The sequence below is a fragment of the Giraffa tippelskirchi genome, chromosome 5, assembly GCF_054371585.1.
Source record: "Giraffa tippelskirchi isolate mGirTip1 chromosome 5, T2T-mGirTip1v1.2.pri, whole genome shotgun sequence".
Taxonomy (NCBI): domain Eukaryota; kingdom Metazoa; phylum Chordata; class Mammalia; order Artiodactyla; family Giraffidae; genus Giraffa; species Giraffa tippelskirchi.
Window position 1 is genome coordinate 189,131,009 of NC_137279.1, and position 24,927 is coordinate 189,155,935.

Below are 24,927 nucleotides of genomic sequence, written 5' to 3' on the forward strand. Positions count from 1 at the left end.
CCTCCAACGGCAGCTAACATTTTCCCCTGGAGCTGGTTCACTTTGCTGGTCTCACTGCCCTGTCTGGTTTATGTCGGTTTAGATTCCAAGAAATGCAGGCCTGCAGCTTTGTCACATGCTTACTTAAATAAGAACTTGTAAAGAAATGATCTTCCAAAGGTTTGCTTGTAAGTTGCCTCAAACTCTGAAATGTTTTCCCTCAGAAACAATAAACATTGTGGTCAGAGTCCCCAGGTGGCTCAGTTCAGTTCGGTTCAGTTGCTCAGTCGTGTCCGACTCTTTGCGACCCCATGAACTGCAGCACACCAGGCCTCCCTGTCCATCACCAACTCCCGGAGTCTACCCAAACTCATGTCCATTGGGTAGGTGGTGCCATCCCACCATCTCATCCTCTATCAACACCTTCTCCTCCCGCCTTCAATCCTTCCCAGCATCAGGGGCTTTTCCAGTGAGTCAGCTCTTCGCATCATGTGGCCAAAGTATTGGAGTTTCAGCTTCAACATCAGTCCTTCCAATGAATTTTCAGGACTGATTTCCTTTAGGATGGACTGGTTGGATCTCCTTGCAGTCCAAGGGACTCTCAAGAGTCTTCTCCAACAGCACAGTTCAAAAGCATCAATTCTTTGGTGCTCAGCTTTCTTTAATCCATTATATTTGTAAAATTTGGCCATAAAAAAGCAATGTCATAATATTGGGAAACTGACTCAACGAACATGAGTTTGAGTGAACTCCAGGAGATGATGAAAGACAGGGAAACCTGGCGTGCTACAATCCATGAGGTCACAAATGCAATAGGCTTTTGCAGTCCATGCAAAAAAAAAAAAAAGGCTTCTTGGTTGTTTCTGGTACTTTGGTTCCTGGTTGATAGAATCAGGAGGCGGATGGGGGCTGGTAAAAATTCTCAGGATGCCTCACCTTCCTCACCTGTCAGACTCTGTTTCAGACTGACCATGTCCTTTCTGCCTCCATCTGGGTGAATTAGCTCGCGTTAGTCTTTGGCTTTCCTAGTCATCCTTACGATCACGGACTTCTTGTCTTGGCCATGCTGGCTCTCATCGCGGAACGCGGGCAGGCTTCTCTTACTGTGGGGCACAGGCTCTCGAGCGCGTGGGTTCAGCAGTTCCAACGCGCTGGCTTCTTTGTGGTGCACACGTGCTCAGCTGCTCCAAGGCATGTGGAATCTTAGTTCCCCGACCAAGGATCAGACCCGCGTCCCTGGTTTGGAAGGCGGATTCTTAACCACCAGACCCCAGGGAAGTCCTGATCACATTAATAAGTGAGCAGCAAGAGGAAGAGCAAAGAAGGAGGTTCTCCTGTTCCCCTTCGTTTCTGTGGACAGGAGTTAGACAAATCCAGATGTGAAAGCTCAAGTTTAAAACTGACTGACTAGGAGGGCATGGGGCCCTGGTGGCTCAGATGGTAAATAATCTGCCTGCAATGCAGGAGACCCGGGTTCGTTTCCTGGGTCACAAAGATCCCCTGGAGAAGGGAATAGCAGCCCACTCCAGTACTCTTGCCTGGAGAATCCCATGGGCAGAGGAGCCCGGCGGGCCACAGTCCATGGGGTCACACACAGCTCAACATGACTGAAGCAGCTTAGAACACACACACGGCTGCAGGAGGGCCTGAAGCCCCAACAGGGAAAGAGAAACTGCAGACTCAAGGTGCTGGGCCTGGCAGAGCTCAGGCTGCCTTCAGTTTTCTTAACTCGAGAAAGCCGAAAAATGAGACAGAAGGTTTGCTGGGAATTGGTAGTAAAAACAAGAGCAAATTCTCATCAGTCATCTAAGGAAGACTGGATTAAATATACTTGTGTGTCGGTTTCAAGTGTTGAATGGTTTTTAAGAAGCTCTAATATGATTTCATTAAAAATGGATTAAAGTAAATTATATACAGTTCATCTATTAAATGCCATTGCTAAGTTTGCAAATGGAATTTCGTTTTTAATAAATTAAGATCTGAAGTGAAAAACTGTAAAATAAAACGTTCTTATTTGTAAATATCGTAAAGGAAGAATATGGTTAGTGTCTTAGTTTTAGAAAAGGAAATTTGCGTTCCTTTTTTAATACCTTTAGGAGCTCCATGTGCTTACAGCTTAGTTATAGCAAAAGGTGTGATATATTACATCACAGTGGTTTGTTTTATATTGGTTGAACCAGTGGCACATCTTAGCACTTGTTAATGTCACAATATTAAGTTCTGCACTCACATACACAGAAGGAAATTGGTTGAATGTGTATATGTATATAATATATATATAATTTTGGAAAAGAAAGGGGAAAACCGAATGACCAAGCCAAAACTAAGTGTCATTTCCATTTTAAGACAGCAAAGGGAAAAATGGAAGTTTAACGATTTAAAAGTTACCTATGTGCCTACGCTTTTTAAAAAATGTACGCAGGACTTTATGATCTATGTTAATTTGCGCCCGGCTTCTTTTCCGCTTATAGGGCATGCTGCTGAAGCGCAGTGGCAAATCGCTAAACAAGGAATGGAAGAAGAAGTACGTCACCCTGTGTGACAACGGCGTGCTGACCTACCACCCGAGTCTGCATGTGAGTGTCGCTCCCCTGGAGGGTCAGCAGGCACTGGGCTGTGGGGACACAGAGGGGTCCGTGCACAGTCAAGCCTTTCGGCTCTGCTGGAGGGTAAAGTCATAGTTTATTTTCAATTTCTCCTTTTTTTAATTGGTAAAATTTATTTTTAAACCAAAATGAATATTTTATAATATTATGAATTTTACATCTTATTATAATACTAACAGAATGAAAGTTCCTTTCTTAATAGAGCATTCCTTTAATAGTATGTAGTCTTCCTCTTTCCCAAATTAAGGATTTTGCCTTAAATTCTATTTTGATATTATATGTCAGTGTTCTTTTAGCTAATTTTGTTTTTACAGAATAACCCTTAATTTTCAGTCTATGTGGTGTTCTTATAGTTCTTTTTTTTTTTTTTTTTTGCTTTTCTATTTTTTTTTTAAGTAAAGTAGTATTTTAAATGAGAGTAAAAAGACAGGAGCAAGTAGTCAAAGAGAAAGGAGAAAAAAGAAATCTATCTGAAAATCTAGACTAAAAGAAACAACTATAGTAAGTCTACATACGAACAAGCCCCATTCCGAGAGTGCATTCACAAGTCCAGGTAGTTCGTAAGTCCAACAGAGTTAGCTCAGATACCCAGCTGACACAATTGACCATATAGTACTGTACTCTAATAAGTTTATGGGCTTCCCAGGTGGCTCTGGTAGTAAAGAATCTGCCTGCGAATGCAGGAGACGCAAGAGATGCTTGTTCAATTTGGGTTGGGAAGATCCCATGGAATAGGAAATGGCAACCCACTCCAGTATTCTTGCTTGGAAAATTCCATGGGCAGAGGAACCTGATGGGCTACAGTACATGGGGTCACAAAGAGTCGAACACGACTGAGCATCATAGGTTTACAATACTTTTCTCCAAGAAATACATAAAAAACACAAAATAATAAGAAAAGCATTTTTAATCTTACAGTACAGTACCTTGGAAAGCATAGTAATACAGTACAACAGCTGGTACTTCTCAGTAGTACCAGCTACATCAAGCTGCTTTCACGCTTCCTTCTAGACATCCTGGGCTTAAAATAAAGATGTTGTACTACTCTCCTCTCTACAGCACTGCACAGTAAAGTACACAAAAGCACAACCACTTGTAGAGGATCCACACGTGTGACAATGTACCGCGGACCCGTGAATAAGTAACGTGACTGGACATGTGAACACACAGTTGCATCTTAGAAAGTCTGCAACTTGACAGTTGTTTTGTAGGGAACTCACGGTGCATTGAAATGCAGGGTCAGCTTGAGCAGCTGAGAACAACAAAACCAAGAGTTGAATGCAACTCATGAGTCAGAGTCAGTTTTTACTGTCTGCAAAGAACGTATGCCAGTTTGTAAGGCAGGTTTGTTTTCTCTGTGTAATAGCATCTCTTATCCTGGTGATTGATATAAGATAGAGGAAAAGACACGTAATTTCATCATTGGCAGAAATGTAGACAGTCTACCCATGGGGAGCTCTTTAGGAAAGCTTTGATAAAACCTGAAGACGGTTGTCATCGCTCTCTCAGCACAACACATTCCATGAACCCTGCATGATGTTTATCTGCCTTCACATAGGTATATGTGTAGATTAGAATATATAGTAACAGCTGGTTGTTTGACTATATCACAGTGTTAAGCAGAACGTTAAGCTTTTAATTTTAAGTACTTTTTGAAAATTGCACTGTGATTAATGAGAAGTTAAAGATAAACATACTAAAGAAAATGTACTTCTCCCAGATACACCCTAAGAAACATGACTGCTCACATTTTGAGGTGTATCCTCCTAGCTGTTTCTATAGTCTATGCCTTTTCCTTCCACTGGCCTGGAGCCCCCTTGTGCACACGGCGTGTTTCCTGCTCTCCTAGACAATGCCAGATCTCAGGCACCTGCCCATGTCAACAAACACACCTCTATGCCACCACCTGGATAGTTATATAACATTCGTCCTGCACATGTCCCCCGGCTGACTGAACCGACATTTGGCGAGCCGACTCACTTTCTCGATGATTTTTACCATTGTAAGTCACTGATCAGCATCCTCGTTTGCCACCTCTGTGCCCACATCCACGTCCTGCAGACACATTCCCAGCCATAGCCTTCCTGAGCTGAAGAGGGTGTGCTTCTATGGGCTCTGGGTATGGACTGCCAAATTCCAGGAAAGACTGTATCAGTTCATCTCCTCTGGCTTTTCCCCCCGCCGTACTCTCAGGAACATTTACCTTTAAAAAAAAAAACCTTTTCAATAGGATAAGTAACAAATGGTATCCTCGCTGTGTGACTTGCTGGCTGGAGTGAATTTGCTTCCAGGGCTTCTCTGGTGGCTCAGCTGGTAAAGAATCTGCCTGCAGTGTGGGAGACCTGGGTTTGATCCCTGGGTTGGAAAGATCCCCTGGAGAAGGGAATGGCTAGCCACTCCAGTTTTCTGGCCTGGAGAATCCCATGGACCGTATAGTCCATGGGGTCCCAAAGCGTCGGACACGACTGAGTGACTTCTACTTTCATAGTCCCTTGCAGGTACCTGGAATGGCTGTGTTCTAGTCTTAAGTGGTCGGGAGCTACTGATCCCCAGAAACTGAGTTAGCCCAACATTCTCTGGTTCCAAACAGGAAGGGGAATTACCTTTTTGAAAGCCTTTGCAGTAGGACCGGTAACAGATGGTATCCTCACCGTGTCATTTGCTGGCTGGGGTGAACTGTCCTTTTCCCCCTGGTCTTCCAGCAGGGGCTTCCCCTTTCTGAACCAGGCTCAAAAGCAAGTGTGTCTTTAGGCCCCTCTGCATGTTCCTTCTGTTGGTGGGGAAGCTTTCCATGCTTCACCAGTAGGTAGGTTTTTGAGATATACACTTCTTCTTGGACTGAGGAGACTCCTTTGTGCTTGATTTATTGGGGTTATTTGGGACATAGAGTCAGGCTGCTTCACCAGTGGCCTAAACCAGAGACTTAACACTATCCCATGAGGCCTGCCTGCGACTGTCATGCCTCCTTGTGGGTCTTGGGTTCTTTCTCCAAAGCTGCTCCATCAACGGGGAGGTGCCCTTTCCCAGGCATAGTTCTTCTTAAAAACCCCATCAGAGAGCAAAACCTAATTATGGACATGTTTGCTTTGTTCCTTAGAGGGAGACATGCAGTCACAGTCTCCTTGCTGGCCTCACTGACCTGTAGAAAGTGACATCTGATGGGTGACGCCCCTCCAGTCACATCCCAGTCACCTGCTGAGCCCTTCAGAGGGGCGTTGGCTGCTTCTTGCCAAGGGGGAAGGATGATGGCAACAGAAGATGGTGCTGGAACATTCCTGTAGGAGGGCTGATGCTCCCTTTTCATCTCTACCTCTTCCTGATATGGTTGCCATCAGTTCTTCAAAAGTTCTCCTACATAGGCTGCTTCTTGTGATGGTCCTCAGTGCCATCTTTTCTTTTTTTCTTTCCTATGCATGCATGGATATTATTGGAATATAGTAAAGTAGCAGAGTGGGGATTTATAATTGTACGGCAGGCAAGAGCCATCGTCATTTTAAAAAGTGCGATTCAGTTAATGTGGGTCTCCTGGGAGCTGCAGTTATTGATGCAGGTAGACAGTTCCCTAAGGAAGTGGCTTAATCTAGTGGTGAATTTGAATTACTTGAGCACAGAGAGATGTCATGACTTTCATTGTAATCCTTTGTGGATTCTTGTTTTCACAGCCAAGCTTTGGGTGGACCTTTAGAGGGCTGTGAGTTCCAGGTATATTTCTTGGCAGGTGCCTGGAATGTTCTAGTCTAAGGTGTTGGGAACCACAGAGGCCCAGTATGACTTCCCCAGTGGCTCAGTGGCAAAGAATCTGCCTACAGTGCAGGAGATGCAGGACACGTAGGTTCAATCCCTGGTTCAGGAAGATCCCCTGGAAGAGGGCATGGCAACCCACTGCAGTATTCTTTCCTGCAGTATCCCATGGGCAGAGGAGCCTAGTGGGCTACAGTCCGTGGGGGTCACAAGGAGTCGGACATGACTGAGCGACTGAACCCACATAACAGATGCCCAGTGGCTGAATTAGTCCTATGTGTTCAATGGTCCCAGATGGGAAGATGTACCAAGGGGATGTCCAAGGGCAGAATCCTGACTTCCCTTAATAAGAAATTAGGGAGCATTTAGATATGGTGCTAATTTAGGTCCCAAAGGTCTACATCGTGGAGAATGGCCCAAGTATTTGAATCTGGAAAATTTCAAAAGGGCATGGGACCGAATGATCTCAGATACCAGTCACACTGTAACGCTTGCTTCCAAGGTAAGATGTATCATGGCAGAAAGACCACTAAGTTCATTGGCCACTTGTGCTGAATACCTAAGTGGTTCAGTATTGGGCAACTCTCGTCCAAGTTGGTAGCTTCCGATTTCCATACTGTCCGTCATCCACCTCTTACAGAGCAGGAGACCTGCACTGATCTAAAATAGCAGATCCTACAACCCGTTACTCCCCTGGGAGCCATGGGAAAGAACCTGGCTAAACAGTCTTGACATTTTCAGACAGAGTTTTCTACAGAGGTTGTGGTTTTCCACAGAGGTTGTGGTTGTCCTTGATGGACTATCTGTTCCAGCTACCCTGTACCCTCCTAACTTTTGATGATGAGATGGTTTATATATCAAAAAGGAAGCTGGCATGCTTTTATGAGGGCAGGATTCTAATCAGGTAATTAATACTCCGATAATGGGGGGTTGGGGGGTCGAGAGCAATTAGGCTTAAGATGCATCAAGTGTAGGATTCAAACAGATGTTAGGTGGGCCTGCAGCAGCCCCAGCAGCCCCTTCAAAACCAGCATTTTCCTGTTGCCCTAGGGCTGTCTTCCTGCTGGGACATTTTATTTTCTGCGCACACATGTGCTGCTCAGGGCTCCATCAGGCTGGACTCTGACTCCACCACTGGTCACCTCAGACATGGTGCCCTGTTAAAGCCAAGAATCTGGGGCCTTTTGCATACGAGGAAGATGAGAACAAGAGTAAAGGACTAAATCAAGTCATGTTGAAACAGCCAGCGTGCTGGATTCATACTGCAGTCAGATGCGTCACCTGCAGGGTGCGGCCTGACTCAGGGAGCGTGGTCTGCAAGGCTGGACGCCCCCTGATCTGACCTGAGCTCATCTAGGCAGCGCCTGTGTTAGCCACTTTAAACTCACAGTGCTCCACATCAAGATTCGTCACCGCAGTGAGACGCCTAGGCACCACAGCGAGAGAGTAGTCTCTGCTCGCCTCAACTAGCGAACCCCCGAGCAGAGCAGCGCAGACCCAGGACAGCCAAAAATAAAAATAAATAAATAGAATTCAAAAAAAAAAATGAAGCCCCAGATGACCGCACTGACCAGTGCTTCTGGACAGGGCCACCCCACATGCCTCTCCTGCCCCCGCCTTGCCGTATCGCCTCCCACGCCCCTCCCAGCTCCCCAGGCTGCCAGCAATGGTGGTTTGCTCAGACATCTGCTTGGACAAGGTGCTCCGGCAGCATTGGGTTCTACCTTTAGCTGACTTCGGGTGCTCTGGAAGCAGGAAGCTGACCATTTCCTAAACTTGCTAAAAAAAAAAAAAAAAAAAAAATTCCACACAGCTCTTGTATTTTTTAAATGTCTTCATTGGATGCCCTTTAAAAAAAAAAAGAAAAGATCTCCCAGAAGTGGTCATTTGTATCCTTGAGGGACAGATACGGTTTCCTTATTACACAGGTGTCCGTGGAAGTGTTTATGTAAAGATCATCCTTTGCACAAGTTTCAGTCCCAGCAGGTGTCTCTCATGGGTTTGTTGCTGCTGTTGTTCAGTCACTCAGTCGTGTCCAGCTCTGCAACCCCAAGGACTGCAGCACGCCAGGCTTCCCCGTCCTTCACAATCTCCTAGAGTTTGCTCAAACTCGTGTCCATTTAGTCGGTGATGCCATCCAACATCTCATCCTCTGCTGCCCCCTTCTTTTGCCCTCAGTCTTTCCCAGCATCAGGGTCTTATCTAATGAGTCAGTTCTTCGCATCAGGTGGCCGAAGTATTGGCGCTTCAGCTTCAGCATTAGTCCTTGCAATGAGCATTCAGGGTTAATTTCCTTTAGGATGGACTGGTTTGATCTCCTTGCAGTCCAAAGGACTCTCACAGGTTGGTGGGGTGGAAAACAAACCCGGCCTTTGGACAAAGCGAGCAGTGGGTGCCTGACCCCGCTGTGCACCCGCCTGTGGGAGCCTAGCAGAGCAACGTGCTCTTAGAAACCGTGGCCTGAGAAACAGGCTGCCAGCCCTGAAACCAGAGAGCCTCAGCTTTGCAGCAGGCAGTGGGTTTGGCGTGAGGCCAACCAGCCTACTGAGTGCTCGGGGTGGGTCAGCTACCAGGGAAGCTCCTGTCGATGGCCTCCCTGGATGGCCAGGCCCCATCATAACTCGCGTGCCCAAGATGAATACTCAGGGCCTCGGGTGGTGGCGCCATGACATCGCTCCCAACTGGTCACCATGGCCTCAGTTTCCCCTTCTTCCCAACCACGTCTTCTTTCCAAGCCCTCAGAGTCTGCCCAGACGTGTCTTTCTGTGTTTCACCCCAAGATGCATCCTACAACTGATTATTTAAGAGCCTCAAATCCCTGGTCCCTCTGACACACAGCTCGGTCCCACTCTGGAACTCATTCAGCACAGGCGTCCGTGAACCTTCCCTGACCACAGCTTGATGTCGTTGAAGGAAGCCTTTTTACCCTGGGCGTGTTTTCTGTCGTTGAAAACCCGAAACGGTCCTCCTAGGGGGAAGAGACCCTCTCGGAGCAATGGAATAGAATTACCAGCACGTGGCCAGATCGTAGGCATGATCATCTGGGAATTAGAGGGAAAACTGACCAAACGTGGATCCTACCCGGATGGAGACCGTTCCCTACAAGTTGATACCAGCGATACCTCCAGACCTCATATTTGCTCTCCCTGCGCTCCGGGGAGTCCCAAACCCCACCCTTCGCCCACTGCGACACCCCCTGGCCTGCTCTGCCCTTCCCCAGAGGCTCGAGAGCTGTCAGCTGTGGGTGGCTTGGCCTGGCGGGGTCCCCCTACCTCCTGCAATGTAGGTAGAGAGGGGGAGATGTGAGCACAGGCGGGAGAGGTAATGGTGGATTTCATCCTAGGGGTTCCTAAAGATCGGTGGTTCTTGCACTGCAGGATGATTGCTTCAGGGTGCGGAGGCAGGGGCACACCCATGGCATTGCCTCCGTAACCGAGTGCGTGCGCCCCTGGTCTGTGGCGGAACCTGTCGTGAAGCATCAGCTCACGCGTCCTTCCCCTTCTGCACGTGGTCAGGCCCTGCTGCTCCTCAGCGTGCCTTTTAAGGTAGACCCTGAGAAACTGGCCGGATGGCATCTGCTTGGGAAACCCAGAGAGTCCGTTCGCTTTAGGGGATGTGGTGGTATTGTCTTCTTAAGGTCACTTGAGACTCTTTAGAGTGTGTATGGCATTCCAAAAATGCCACCATGAACTCTTAGCAAATGGAGGCTCCTGGAGTCAGTCGGACCCCCACCCCCACCCCAAGGTTGGAGCTGCTGAGTGGGATGAGTCTCATGGTAAGACAAAAAACTGGGTTCAGAAAACAAAACCAGTTGATTTGATTTGATTCATCTTTCTTTCTCAAGATTGCTGTTATTAAATAGAACCTAGACTGATGCTGTTATTAAATAGAACCTAGAATGATGCTGTTATTAAATAGAACCTAGAACGCAGTTTAGATAGCACGCGGGGAACTCAGCCAAGGTAACGAAGCTGCTTTGGATTTGTAGGCGCTCTGAGTAGAGGGTCCGACTGCCCTGGCTTTTCCTAAGATGCAGGACGTTTGGTGCCAAAACGCAGGAAGCCCCAGGCAACTGGGACAAGTCGGTCACCTGCACTGCAGGACTGACCAGCTTCACTGCTCTTTCATCTCCACATGGCATTTTGCACAGACAACCCTAAATACGTAAATAAGACTGAAATGGTAAAAAGCAAACTGTTGACTTCTGCTGCGGCCCCGTGGTCTGTATTTTTTTTTATTCTCTGAAGACCTATGCAACTATAGACCTTTAAAAAGTCCTAAGTGCTTGACCTTCTTGGAGGAGACACGTCTGAGTGTCCCGAGGTTTCCTAACACTTGGCTGGTTCGTGGTCTTGGGTGGGTGAAGGGCCGCCACTTCTGAGACCCTTGGATTCGCTCTCTGTGGACTTGAACGTGAGCCCTTAGGGAGCACCTTGATGGAAAAGTGGAGGGGATAATGAGAAAGAACTTGGACCCTCGGGGCCGCACAGTTCAGCACGGCCACCCATTCATCTTCGTGTCGAGGGAGCTGCCGTCCAGGGCGCGGCTGAAATAACTGCTGCCAATGCTGTGCACGGGGGCATTCCTAAGTGGACCCGTAAGCGTTCACTTGGGGCTGCAGGTCCAGCCAAGGACTCGACGGTGCCCTGACTGGGAAAGTTCTCCCGGCTTCCTCCTGCGCACGAGTGGCTGGCTGACACAGCTGACCGACGCATACGCGAGGTGCTCACAGTTTTGAAATCCTCCTTCCTGTATTTCTTTCTCGATCCATGTGCTGCCCAAGTGAGAAGCCGTTGGGCTGTGGTCACTTCCTCCTGCCCTGCAGAACCGGACGCTTCCTTCTCACAGGACCTTCCTTCCTAATCAAGTGGCTTAGACGTTCCATTTCCACGCCGCCTTTGCTTCTGTATGCCATTGACATTTTTTTGTTTTTCTCCCCCACGGACTCAGACTCTGAATTGTCATCAGAATGCTGATTTCAACAAGTTTCTAGTTTCAAAATTATGGGGGGGGGGCGTAAAAAAATCTTTTTTTTTTTTTTTACGGATGCCAAAATAACAAAAAGATGTGAGATGCTTTCCAGAGTAGGCGTTCTTCTCAAAAGAAATATTTCAAGGTAAAAAGGAACGTAACCTTTTGCTGTAAAAGGAGCAACTCTTGCCCATACCCGCTGCTGGTAACTGTCATTTAAAATAACACAATCCTTGGAATTCCCTGGCAGTCCAGTGGTTAGGACTTTGCACTTCCTTTGCTAAGGACCCGGGTTCACTCCCTGGTTGGGGAACTAAAATCTACAAGCCACATGGCATGGCCAAAAATAAGATAAATAAAATAACACATCTTTGCATAAAATCAGGACATTTTACTGGATGATTGAGGATTCACAGAGAATCCCTTTGGCCAGCTGCATGCCCATGAAGGTGGACCCCCATCTCTTGAGGTGATGAATTGAGTTACACTTGGAAGAACTCTGCCTTGGTCTCCCCAGAATGTTGCAGAAGCCAGACTGTAAGGCTGGACAGACAGAATCCAAGCCTGGATTTCCAGATATGGAAACTCTGAGTCAAGGAAGACCGCCAACCCCAAGAAGACAGGCCTCTCTTTCTTTCTGGGAAGACGATGTCTGGCGTGTCCTGGCCATATCGCACTGCAGCAGTCCGCCTGCTTCATCCCGTGATGGATGGTTACAGGGTCCTGCTGCCCATGAATAAGCCATGGTGCCGGAAGCTGTGCTCGGTCTGTACATTCCTCTCCAGTCTGGCTTCATTCCAGTCTGATGTCCATCGTGCAGGTGGACCTTCCTGCCCGTCCTCTGTGGGAGGTGCTCCCTGGCTCCTCCTGAGGACTGTGCCCTGTGCCCTGTCTGCCCAGGGCTCGTGTGGACTCAGCACGCAGGCCACCACCACAGAGGGGTCTCGTGGCCGAGTGCAGGGCCACACAGGGGCTTCATGTCGAGTCTTTGCTCCTAGACGACCTGGGTTCCAAACCTATGCTTAGTAATCCTAGCTCTGCCTTAAAAATCCTGGTGAGATTGGAATGGAGGAAACCACCCACATTGCACAGCTTAGACACCCCCCAAAGGTAGATTAGCTTTATGTCAGGGTCGGGAGCAGAGAAGGCAATGACAACCCACTCCAATACTCTTACCTGGAAAATCCCATGGCCGGAGGAGCCTGGTAGTCTGCAGTCCTTGTGGTCACTAAGGGTCGGACACGACTGAGCGACTCCACTTTCACTTTTCACTTTCATGCATTGGAGAAGGAAATGGCAACCCACTCCAGTGTTCTTGCCTAGAGAATCCCAGGGATGGGGGAGCCTGATGGGCTGCCGTCTATGAGGTCGCAGAGTCGGACATGACTGAAGCGACTTAGCAGCAGCAGCAGGCTCGGGAGAAAACCCACACACAAGGGTGTGATACAGATGCCACAGAATCTTAGCCCAGTACTGGAACCCCCAGGTGGCCCTAGTGGGAAAGAACCCTCCTGCCAGTGCAGGAGATGCAAGAGACTCAGGTTTGATCCCTGGGTCAGGAAGATCCCCAGGAGGAGAGCATGGCAACCCACTCCAGTATTCTTGTCTGGAGAATCTCATGGACAGAGGAGCCTGGTGGGCTACAGTCCATGCGGCCACAAAGAGTCGGACACGACTGAGTGACTAACTTTTACTTCACTTACACACGTAACATAAAATTTAGCTTCTTTGCATATAGTTCAGGAGTGAGAAGGCAATTCATAATGCTGTACAACAGTCACCCTCCATCCGTCTCTGGGGTGTTTTCGTCTTGCAAAACTAAAACTGCCCCTATTAAACATTAACTCTGAATCCCCCTCCCCCAGCCCCTGGCAGCCACCTTCTACTTTTTGTGTCTATGAATCTGACTATCCTGAGTACCTCGTGTCAGGAGAATCACGTAGTATTTGTCTTTTTGTGGCTGGGCTTTCACTTAGTCTCCTGCCTTCAAGGTTCATCCATGTTGTAGCATTTCTCTCCTTTTTAAGGCTGAGTAATATTCCGCTGTGTATACATACGATACCATTTGGCATGTACAGCCCACAACTCAACCAAGTGCAGATCAAAAATAGCTGGGAAAAAAAAATCCAGAGTTCCAAAAGGCAAAACTTGAATTTCTCACACGCTAGCAACTATTTAGATAGCATTTATATCATATTAGATACTAGAAATAATCTAGAGATGATTTACAGGAAGATAAAGGTTACAGGGGCTTCCCTGATGGCTCAGATGATAAAGAATCTGCCTGCAATGCAGGAGACCTGGGTTCGATCCCTGGGTTGGGACAATCCCCCGGAGGAGGGCATGGCAATCCACTCCAGTATTCTTGCCTGGAGAATCCCATAGACGGAGGAGCCTGGTGGACTACAGTCCGTGGGGTCACAAAGAGTCGAACATGACAAAGTAACTAAGCACAGCAATGTGTGTAAGTTATATGCAAATACTATGCCATTTTATATAAGGGCCTTGAGCATCTGTGGATTTTGTTGTCACTGGGGGTCCTGGAACCAGTCCCCAATGTGCCCACCACATTCTGTGTGTCCATTCATTTGTGGGTCAACACTTGGCTTCCTTCCCTCCTTGGCTACTGTGAATGTTGCTGTTGTTCAGTTGCTGAGTCATGTCTGGCTCTTTGTGACCCCCATGGACTCCAGGCACGCCAGGCTTCCCTGTCGTTCATGATCTCCCGGGAGTTTGCTCAAATGCATGTCCACTGAGTCTGTGATGCTATCTAACCATCTTATCCTCTGCCACTGCTTCCTCCTTTTGCCTTCAATCTTTCCCAGCATCAGAGTCTTCTCCAGTGAGTCCGCTTTTCACATCAGGTAGCCACAGTATTGGAGTTTCATAGGTGTACAGATACCTCTTTGAAGCTTGAAGTTTTAATGTTAAAAACTACAAAGTGGGAGAGCTGTTGAGAATAGCTGAATTTAAAGATGCCCGGCATTAACCAAGGCCCTGGTGGAGAAATACCGCAGAGAAACTGGCTGGGCCCTTCATGAACAAGGGGGCTTCTGGAGGCCCAATAACCTGCATGATGGTCTGGAACCCATGTAGTGTGAAACACCCACTCAGCCCTGTCCACGTGGGCTCTCTGTGTTTGGCAAATGCCCTCCGAAGGTGACGGAGGCTGTCCCTCTCTGTTCTTTGGGTGGCCTGGGAAATACTTCTGGCGTTCATTCAAGTTTCAGATAGTATGAGAAATTATTTCTCCTGTGTATCAAGCCTTTCAGACCTATGGAATGACACTACCACAGTAGAATAAATATTTTCGAGGAATATCTACAACTATTGTTGGCAAGAGTGACCATTGAAAAACTCATACCTTTTACATATACACAAATATGTTAGATTCTTTATCAAAGTCTACTCTAAGGAATTCCTCCTTTATTTATATAGCCCTCAGGGTTTGAAAGTGTTTAGATTTACAGGGGGAAAAAATGGCCAAAACACTGGTTCACCATAGTACACATTGTCTTGATGTTGAGAACAGAGTGACTGTAAGTAGCCCAAGATCAGAGAAAGTCTTCCTGTCTCTATAGAAATTAAGGTATCAGATAGGGTAGAGCCTACCTAACTTACTTTTTTTTTTCTACATCGAAAAACTCTTCTGCCTTCTTGCTTAAAAAAAAACAAAGTATGTATATATATGTTTTTATAATCGTTTGTGAGTTTTAGTAAAGCTTCTAGAGGAATGCATGGGACATTGCCTTATCAGTACACAGCATATTTCATCCTTGTACCCAATCTGCAGGGCTTCCCAGGTGGTGCAGTGGTAAAGAATCTGCCTGCTAATGCAGGAGATGCAGGTTTGATCCCTGGGTCGGGGAGATCGCCTGAAGGAGGAAATGGAGCCCACTCCAGTATTCTTGCCTGAAAAATCCGGTGGACAGAGGAGTCTGGTAGGCTACAGTCAGCGGGGTTGCAAAAGAGCTGGATACATCTTTTTAGCAAGTAAAACGACAGCAACAACTCAGTCTGTATCACTGTTTTCCACTGGGGCCCTGTGAGGGTTACTAATTGTGGCTGGAAATCCTTACCAAAGGTAGCTAAATCAAATGCATCCATTTTCTTCCCTGGCAGCAAGTTGCTGTGGAGAACTCTCGGGGGGAGGGCTCGGACGTGGGGGAGAGCGCGGGAATGTTCTTTCCCTGCTGCCGAGAGACGAGGTTTCGTCATTAGACTTTATAAATGTGTGCTGCCCTGGTTCTAACCCGGTTGCCGGCCGGTTGCTAAGGTGTTGGGAGGAAGGGAGCGGTGGAGACTCAGAGGATGGCTTCTGCTCAGGTGTGCCCATGGCCCCAAATGGAAACCAATCAAGGTGCGATTTATGTTCATTAAGTGCTTGTCAAAACTGAAAAATTTTCTAATCAACAGCAATCTAGCGGCGTCCCCGTCGATGGCTGGGAGTGCCGCCTCTGCTGCAGCGGCTATTTGCCTGTTACAACTCTAGGCTAAGAATCCGCTGATGATTACATTAGGCTAAGCTGCGAAGTAAATGAACCATATCTTATTTAGGTGCCACAAGCTTCAGTGTAGTCCTGCCCCGCAGGGCACTTGATAGCGTTTTATGGCTTTAAAATTAGTGTAGCTTCCCATTGGCTGCAGGGTGCTTGCCTGTTATGCCTTTGAACTCAATAAGCAAGGGGAAGGGGGCCTTTTGTTTTTCTCCCGTATTTTTCTCCTTTGCATTTTTAGCAATTTTGTTTTGCATCTTTTCCAGACGCTGTTTTGCAATAAAAATGTCTGACTACCCTCCACATGCCTCCCCCACCCCACGACCGCCCCCAAAAAAAAAGAAAAGAAAAAGGAAGAAAGGGAAGAAAAAGTAGAAAATGTCATGCATTTTCAGAGGACAGTTTCTTTCCCCTATCCTGATAAGTGAAAAAAAACATTGCAAGTCACCTCCAATGGCTTATCGTATTGGAATGGCTACCTCCAGTGGGGACAACACCTATACTTCTGGAAATGCCCACGTAAAAGCACAGGGGAAATATTTCAGTATTTTTATTAGACATGAGCAGTAAGAGCCAACATTTACTAAGGGCTTTGGGATTCTTGCAAGTTCTTTATGTATTATCTCAATTAATCATGACAACAATTTCTTGAAGCAAGAATTATTATTATCCTTATTTTTAAAGATGAGAAATCAGAACCCGGGATGATTAAACAGTCCACAACCCCTAACAGACAGAGCCTCCCAGGCACTCTTACTTTGAGGCCATCCTCTGGCCTGGAGAAGCTCTGTCTTCTGCAGATATTCTTAATTTAGAAAACCAGAAAACTATGTTAATCAGTGAATTGACCACTGTTCATTTGAAATGAATCCGATTATATTACTGTAAACCACCTTGGTGGGCAGTAGCATTAGGAAAACAGAATCACTCCCCAAACAATGCATCAGGGAGGCAAAAAGGCATTTTTTTTCTAGACAGGCCTAGTCAAAGTTTTGAAATTAGAAGAAATTCTGTGATGGGCAAAAACTGAAGAGGGAATTTTTCTGTCCATGTTGGGTTTAAACGGTAGAAGAAGATAGCGATCATTAGTGTCCTTGGAAGACAACTGTGTGTGCCTTTCTGTCTTTAAAAAGTCTATTTCTTTAATTGTTTCACATTCTAGCAAATGCATCCCAAGGAATCCGGAGTTTTAAAAAGGTTCAGATAGATCTAATTATCATTACGGCGAATATTTCTACATAACTCAGACTTTGTCAGATCTAAGTACTGGTCCAGTTGTTTCAAGACATATTTAATTATAAAAATACTCGTAGAGCCAGGAATGGCGCTGACTCCTTGAAGTTCACTGTGGTGAACTTTCATTCATGCTTGCCTCTGGAAGAGACCTGCATATCCAACACATTCATTTTGTAAGGCTAGGTTTGAGCATGCATGGGTTACAACTGAGTAATATTCGATTTAACTTAAAATGAGAAAAATCTGTCTTGCAGTGTAAAGCTCAATATACAAGGTCAATCAAGACAGACAATCAAGAAGCACAAAGATTATATTCATAATTCATTGTGGAAGTTTCTGTTTTGATTTAGTATATTATGTTAACCTATGCTTCCCAGGTGGCTCAGTGGTAAAGAATCTGCCTGCCAGTACAGGATATGCAGGACACATGGGTTCAATCCCTGGGTCAGCAAGATCCCCTGGAGAAGGAAATGGCAACCCACTCCAGTATTCTTGCCTGGGAAATACTACAGACAGAGAATCCTAGCAGGCTGTAGTCCTGGAGTCACAAAGAGTCAGACATAGCTGAGCAACTGAGCATGCATGCGTATCAACCTGTGAGCTGAGCTTATGCTGGACTTGAGCCCACACGTGTTGGATGCTGACAGCGTGTGCACTGGAGAGGTTCACCCTAAGGTGTCGCGCTCCCCTTGATGCATGAGGGGTGCTGCCACTCTCATGACGCTTCACCAGCCTTCTCTGCTGATGCGTCTTAGGTTAATTGCCCCGGCGCAGTAACGCCTCGGTCCAGAATCAGGTGTCGTCAGCTTTGCCTTTGCCTCAGTCACTGTTAGACATCCAGTTTGCTGGGTGCCTTCTCCCTGCGGCAGCCACAGGTCACATGGATGCGCACTGGTCAAGTGGTTGTTCCGAAGCAGCTCCAGAAATGAGACTCTGGAATTCTCTTGGCCGTCTTGGGAAACCAAATTGATCCTCACAAGGCTTTTCTCTTTGAAGCTGCCTCCTGCCTTGCTATTGTAACTGCGGTCCTGTGGAGATAAGGAGAAGTGGTCCTCTTTGCGGTATGAGATCTGAGTGGATGTGGCCGGAAGAGTCCTCGTGGTCTTACAATATCTTCATGGTATCTTTAGGGTGTCACGCTCCTCTGTGCTGGTGACTGTATATGAGGCTATCGTTTATTATTCATGCGTGTCGGACTTGAGCGTTTGCTGGTCTCTTTGAAGGGATGGTATTATGTATGTCTTTATAGAGGAATTTCCTTTGAAAATAGTATTAAGCAGAGTTTGGAAATAGCAGGGCATCTGACAATGGCTTCTCGTACATACTTTGTTGTTTTTTTTTTGAGCCCAGAAGTAAAGGTTTTTAAAAATAGGATTTATGCACAGTACTTTCCCTCTTTGAACTGGACATACTTGAAGTGTAGTGAAAATGGGGAAGACTGAGTTATTGCTCTCCTCCAGGAGAAGACAGACAGGTGTGCTGACCGTGTCTAGTACCTGCTCTTCCCCCAGCTGGGTGCATAAAATCACACACACCCAGCCCTTGGCTGGTTTGTGAACTTTAAGCTGGACTCATGGTTCTAGAGCCCTTATACTTTCTCAAAAATCGAGGAATCTGAATAGTTTCTGCTTCTGTGGATTATATCTATTGATGTTTGTCATGGGAGAAATTAGAACAGAAAAAATAATTGATATTCTAGAATTCATTTAAAATAATAATAACCCACCTATTACATACTATCCCACAAACATTGTTTAGGAAAAAGATATTTTCCAAAACAAAAGGAAATTGTGAGCAGAGTAGCATTGTTTTCCTTTTTTCAAAGCGCTTTTAAAGTATGTGAAAAAAAACTCTCATAAAGATGTTTAGTTGGAAGAGGGAGGAATTTGTTTTTTTAAGATTGTATGCTTTTTAAAATTTTCTTTTTTTGAAGCATAGTTGATTTACAATGATGTGTTAATTTCACCCATGCAGCGCAGTGATACAGCAATTTATGTATACATTCTTTTTCATATTCTTTTCCATATTGTTTATTATATGATATTGAATATAGGTCCCTGTGCTGTACAGTAGCATATTGTTGCTTATCCATCCTATATATAATAGTTTGAATCTGCTTACCCCAAATTCCCAATCCCTCCTTCTCCCACCCCCCTCCCACCCCTGTCACGTCTGTTCTCTGTGGCTGTGAGTCTGTTTCCCAGGTACGTTCACTTGTGTCATATTTTAGATTTCTATCTATGAATGACACCGTGATACGTGTCTTTCTCTGGCTTCCTTCACTCAGTGTGGTAACCTCTAGGTTCATCCGTGTTGCTGCAGGTAGCGTTAGTCCATTCTTTTTTATGGCCGAGTAACCGTCTTCGGTCTGTGTACCACTCCTTGATCCATTCATCTGTCAGTGGACTTTTAAGTGGTCTCCATGTCCTGGCTGTTGTAAACAGTGCTACAGTGAACACTGGGGTGCCCATGTCTTTTTGAATTGTAGTTTTGTCTGGATATTTGGGCTTCCCAGGTGGCACAGTCGTAAAGGATCTGCCTGCCAATGTAGGAGACACAAGAGATGGGGGTTAGATCCTCGGGCCAGGAAGATCCCCTGGAGTAGGAAACGACAGCCCACTTCACTGTTCTTGTCTGGGAAATTCCACGGACAGAGGAGCCTCATGGCTTACAGTCCATGGGATCACAAAGAGTCAGACACGATTGAGTGACTAGGAGTGGGATTGCTGGAACGCATAGCAACTCTAGCTTTCTGAGGAACCTCTGTACTGTTTTCCATAGTGCTACACCAATTTATATTCCCACCAACAGTGTAGGAGGGTTGAGGGAGGAGCACTTTAATAGCCATTTCAGATTGTGGGTGTTCTTCTCGGATACTGCACCAAAACTCGGCATGTGACAGTTTCTTGAAGCTTAGGAATTCAATGAATTTTTCCTCCCTTGCTGATTTAAAATTCAATGACCTGTCTTGCCCTTTGAATGAACTTGGATCCATGCATGTGACATTCAGTATCAGTCATTTCAGAAAGCTTGTTTAACTGAGGTATGCAGATTTCCAAATGGCGATACTTTTCATTGAGTTGTTGTTGAGTTGCTAAGTCGTGTCTGACTCTTTACAACCCCATGGACTGCAGCACGCCAGGCTTCCCTGTCCTTCACTATCTCCCAGAGTTTGCTCTAACTCATGTCCATTGAGTCAGTGATGCCATCCAACCATCTCATCCTCTGTCACCACCTTCTCCCACCTTCAGTCTTTCCCAGCATGAGGGTCTTTTCCAGTGAACTGGCTCTTCACATCAGGTGGCCAGAGTAACAGAGCTTCAGCTTCAGCATCAGTCCTTCCAGTGAATATTCAGGATTGACTGGTTTGATCTCTTTGTGGCCCAAGGGACTCTCAAGAGTTTTCCAGCACTGCCACAGCTCGAAAGCATCAATTCTTCAGCACTCAGCCTTCTTTATGGTGCAGCTCTCACATCTGTACATGACTACTGGAAAAATTATAGCTTTGACTATGCAGACCTTTGTCAGCAAAGTGATGTCTCTGCCTTTTAATACAGTCTAGGTTTGTCCTAGCTTTTCTTCCAAGGAGCAAGCGTCTTTTAAAGCGACCACTGTTTCCATTTCCATTTCTCCCCATCTACTTGCCTTGAAGTGATGGGACTGTATGCCATGATCTTAGTTTTTTGAGTGTTGAGTTTTAAGCCAGCTTTTTCACTCTCTTCTTTCACCTTCTTAAAGGGCTCTTTAGTTCCTCTTCACTTTCTGCCATGAGGGTGGTGTCATCTGTATATCTGAGATTGTTGATCTTTCTCCAGGCAATCTTGATTCCAGCTTGTGATACATCCAGCCTGGCACCTCTCATGATGTATTCTGCATATAAGTCAAATAAGCAAGGTGACAGTATGCAGCCTTGACGTATTCCTTTCCCAATTTGGAACCGGTCTGTTGTTTCATGTCCAGTTTTAACTGTTGCTTCTTGACCTGCATATAGGCTTCAGGAGGCAGTTAAGGTGGTCTGATATTTCCATCTTTTTAATAATTTTCCACAGTTTCTTGTGATCCACACAAAGGCTTTAATGTAGTCAATGAATCAGAAGTAAATGTTCTTCTGGAATTCTCTTGCTTTTTCGATGATCCAATGGATGTTGGCAATTTGGTCTCTAGTCCCTCTGCCTTTTGTAAATCAGGGTCTTTTAATACCCCCAAATCACATTCATTTACATCACCACCAGTCTTGTCAGAAAAAAGTCTCTGGGTGTTTGGAAGGTACCAATCTTATGGTGAGAGTTACAAGTTTTCAAAATTCTCATCATCACTAGAAAGCTCAAATTCTATCACGGGCCACAAATACTGTCAGCCACTTTCCTTGCAGTACTTGCTTTGTTCATTATCATGAAAATATCTGCCAAGCACCCAAGACTGAATCACCACAGTTAGTGTCTGACATAGTCCTTCTTTCAAGTAGAAGTGTTGCCTCAGCAAACAAGTGACAAATTCAGCTTGTGAATGAAACACTTCAGGAAGAGCTTTCCTGCTTTTGAAGTGCAGCAGAAACCCTGAAGTGTACTTGCTGTGGCATCACCCGAGAAATTTAAAGGCTCAGAGGTTACAATTTTTTTTAATTGGTAGGTTTTGGTTTATTAAGAACATCCTTGGGTGAAACTGTTTTTTTGTTTGTATTTTGAGAGCATAGGAATCAGTAAAATAAAGGCAATGTGCAAAGCACAACCTGGTTACCACTGTCATGCTCCATGCTGAGAAGTCATCAGTATTTATTACTCACACCGCTTTTGCACCATCAAAGCAAATTTCAACACAGGGAAAAAACAAATGACGTCTTGGGGTTGTTTTGAAAATAGTGTTGAACTTGTGAATCCCCTGATAGGGTGTTGAAGACCACACTTTGAGGATTGCTGAACTTAGATTATGCAAAGAGAAAATGCTTGATTAGATTAGCCATGACACAAAGACCAAAGCAAAGTATTGGTCTGTCCTAACAGTTATCTCACTTAGACAAAATATTAGATAGTGATAGAAAGTTGTAAATTTCTCAATATTTTATGTGCAGTTAGAAACCAGAACTTACTGAGAAAACCTAGTTGGAACAGAGATTCCTATAATTTTTTCCATCATGTAATTATGGAAACGAATAGTCTTAATACCTTTAAAAAGTATATGTGAAATTGGAGTGATGTTGATTGCATTTCAGAGCTGTGTGTTTTATTCTGATGATCTAACTTTGAGATGCCAATCACATCACGGATGCATTTGGGTTTTGCTCTAAGATCTTGTTAAACTGCTTTTTGGTACCCTATGAACACATGAAGCAAACCATCTTTCACCAGACAGCCAAAGGTAACAAAGGGATGGGAAGCAGTGAGAATCAATATAGTAAGAGTATTTTTAGGGACTGTTGATGGATTGCTGTATTTTGAGCTTAACTTCAAGGGCCAAATGCCCCCAAGCTGACTAAGATGAACTCACCATTTACTGAGAACTGTAGGCCGCCACGCACACAGAGGGCTCTGGGATGGCCAAGACGACATCCACACATTGTTCCCTTGGCTGTCTGGGGAGAACTCCTGGAAAGTTTTTTTTTTTTCAGGAGCCTCGTGAAGTATTTTAATAGGGACTTGATACCAGTCTCCTGGCTGGAACTCAGTGCTCTTCAGTGATGACCTTCCGGTCCTGGTAAGTTGTAACTGTGAGATTCTCAGACAAAACCATTACCGCGGTGCATTCACTAATGCTCCAATCAGGAGGGATCTGGTACACCCTCCGCGGTGCTCAGGGCTCCGCCCTCTCCAGAGGCGGCCCGAGGAAGGTGGGCGCCACGTGGCGCCGTGCTGCCGTCAGCAAGCTGGAAGCTGCCAGTCCCTGACGCGGCTCTCCGTTGCTAGCAGGTTCCCTCACTGTACCTCATTTGCATCTGGGACATCAATTAGCATGTTTGTTGAGGCTAATTGAATGAAACTCAATCATAGCTCTTAATTGCTTGACTATGTGAAAAGAAATCACATTAATGCAGCTAATTAAGTGTACGGCAATAGATGCAACATAATTAGGAGGAAAATGTAAAAAACAAGGGATGGCAAAGGTGCGGGAGCCGGGTGGCAGGGGAGCGCCACGCGGTTACCAAGCTCCATCCACCCGGTCAGGGACGGGTCCCTCCGCTCTGGCGCCTGCTTGCAAAAAATAATCCAGGCGACGAGCACGGACAACTTGAGAAGAAAAATGCAAATAGGTTTGCAATTACTACTTTTTCAAGCTGTTGAGGGGCAGGAGATGGCACCTCTGGGGGGCCGGGCTCTTGAGTGGGCCCCAGGGACTTGTTAAGTGCTGTTTAAAAGTACTTGGCTTTGAATTACCCTCGTGCCTTGTTAAAGGGTTTTTTCCCCTTTTATCCTCGATCAGCATTTTTCTACCAGGAACACAGGGAAGGGATGTATCTGGAACATTTGCATATCAAAATCAAGCTCGCTGGCTTTATTTCGCCCTGCGAGGTCCCTGCTTTGGACCCCTGGGCCCCATGTCCCACTTCTAAAGAGGCGACATTATTTAGAGGTTGTAGCTTCAATTCCTCAAGTCCCAAGCTGGGGCCAGATGAAAAGGGTAATTCTTTCAAAACCAGAAAACTCCCGTGTCGTTTCTCTTGGGAGAAGCTAGAAGCCACAGATATAGGTATCCACCTGTTTCTGAAAACACCAAGCTGAAAGACTTGTGTGGATTAGGAAATGCATCTTGTAAAGGTTTTAGCAGTGTTAGAGGCTTGAAATTTAGGAATTGCCAAACTTACCCTCTGAATTTCTTAAGAACTAATTCTTCTGTGCTCTGAAGTGCCTAACTCAGGCAGGAAAAACAGATTCCCTCAGCCCGTGCTGAGCCAAAGATAAATGGGTCCCTTCGCCGCATTCAGATCTGGAGAGCCGGCACTTGGTACATTTCTATAATAATTTTAAATAAAATATCCTGGTTATTGTATGTTAAAACATGCCTATTAAAAAGGAGGCCATGCTGAGGCTTAGTCACTCTCTGATTAGGCTCATTTCAGAGCCCATAAGCCATAAATGCTCAATTACACTCCTGTTACTGTATTTTAATTTGTTAAGAATTGGCATTAAAGAAGAAAGTTATAGCAAGTTGATATTTTTAAAGGAGTAACTATGCAAGAAGGAATTCATTATTTACAAGTCCTAACTTTGGTTTTGAAACTTGAGGTTTGCCCCTTTTCAGTAGGTATCAAGGGAAGTGAATGAAAACTGCTTGAGAACAACCTTTTTTTCACAATGTGCTTGACCCTTGGTCCTGTGCTGACTGAAGGTCACTTCTTACATGTGTTTTTTTTGTTCGCCATCCTCTTGATGAGCTGCGTCACGAGACTTCAGTGTTTCCTCCTGTCTGCCTTATCCTTCAGCCTAATTTAATGATAACAACTTTCTTTCTATCCTTTGTCCTCATCCTTTTGGAATCACAATTTTTTCAGAGTAAATAGTATTTGTGGCAGGAGTTGGAGCGGGGCAGTTTCTAAGCATCTTAACTTTCAGTTCAGTTCAGGTCAGTCGCTCAGTCGTGTCTGACTCTTTGCGACCCCATGAACGGCAGCACGCCAGACCTCCCTGTCCATCACCAACTCCCTGAGTCCACCCAAACCCATGTCCATCGAGTCGGTGATACCATCCAGCCATCTCATCCTCTGTCGTCCCCTTCTCCTCCCGCCCTCAATCTTTCCCAGCATTAGGATCTTTTCTAATGAGTCAGCCCTTCATATGAGGTGGCCAAAGTATTGGAGTTTCAGCTTCAACATCAGTCCTTCCAATGAACACCCAGGACTGATCTCCTTTAGGATGGACTGGTTGGATCTCCTTGCAGTCCAAGGGACTCTCAAGAGTCTTCTCCAA

The 24,927-nt window shown here is 45.7% G+C and overlaps 1 protein-coding gene across 5 annotated transcripts in view; it reads left to right on the forward strand.

The window, feature by feature from the left end:
- AGAP1 (ArfGAP with GTPase domain, ankyrin repeat and PH domain 1) overlaps positions 1–24,927 on the forward strand; it is a 568,365-nt gene that overhangs the window by 358,436 nt on the left and 185,002 nt on the right. For all 5 annotated transcript variants that reach the window (XM_081494022.1, XM_081494021.1, XM_081494020.1 and 2 more), the window contains one exon: positions 2,451–2,555. In XM_081494022.1, the coding sequence (XP_081350148.1) occupies positions 2,451–2,555 (105 nt within the window). The remainder of the gene's footprint in view (positions 1–2,450; positions 2,556–24,927) is intronic.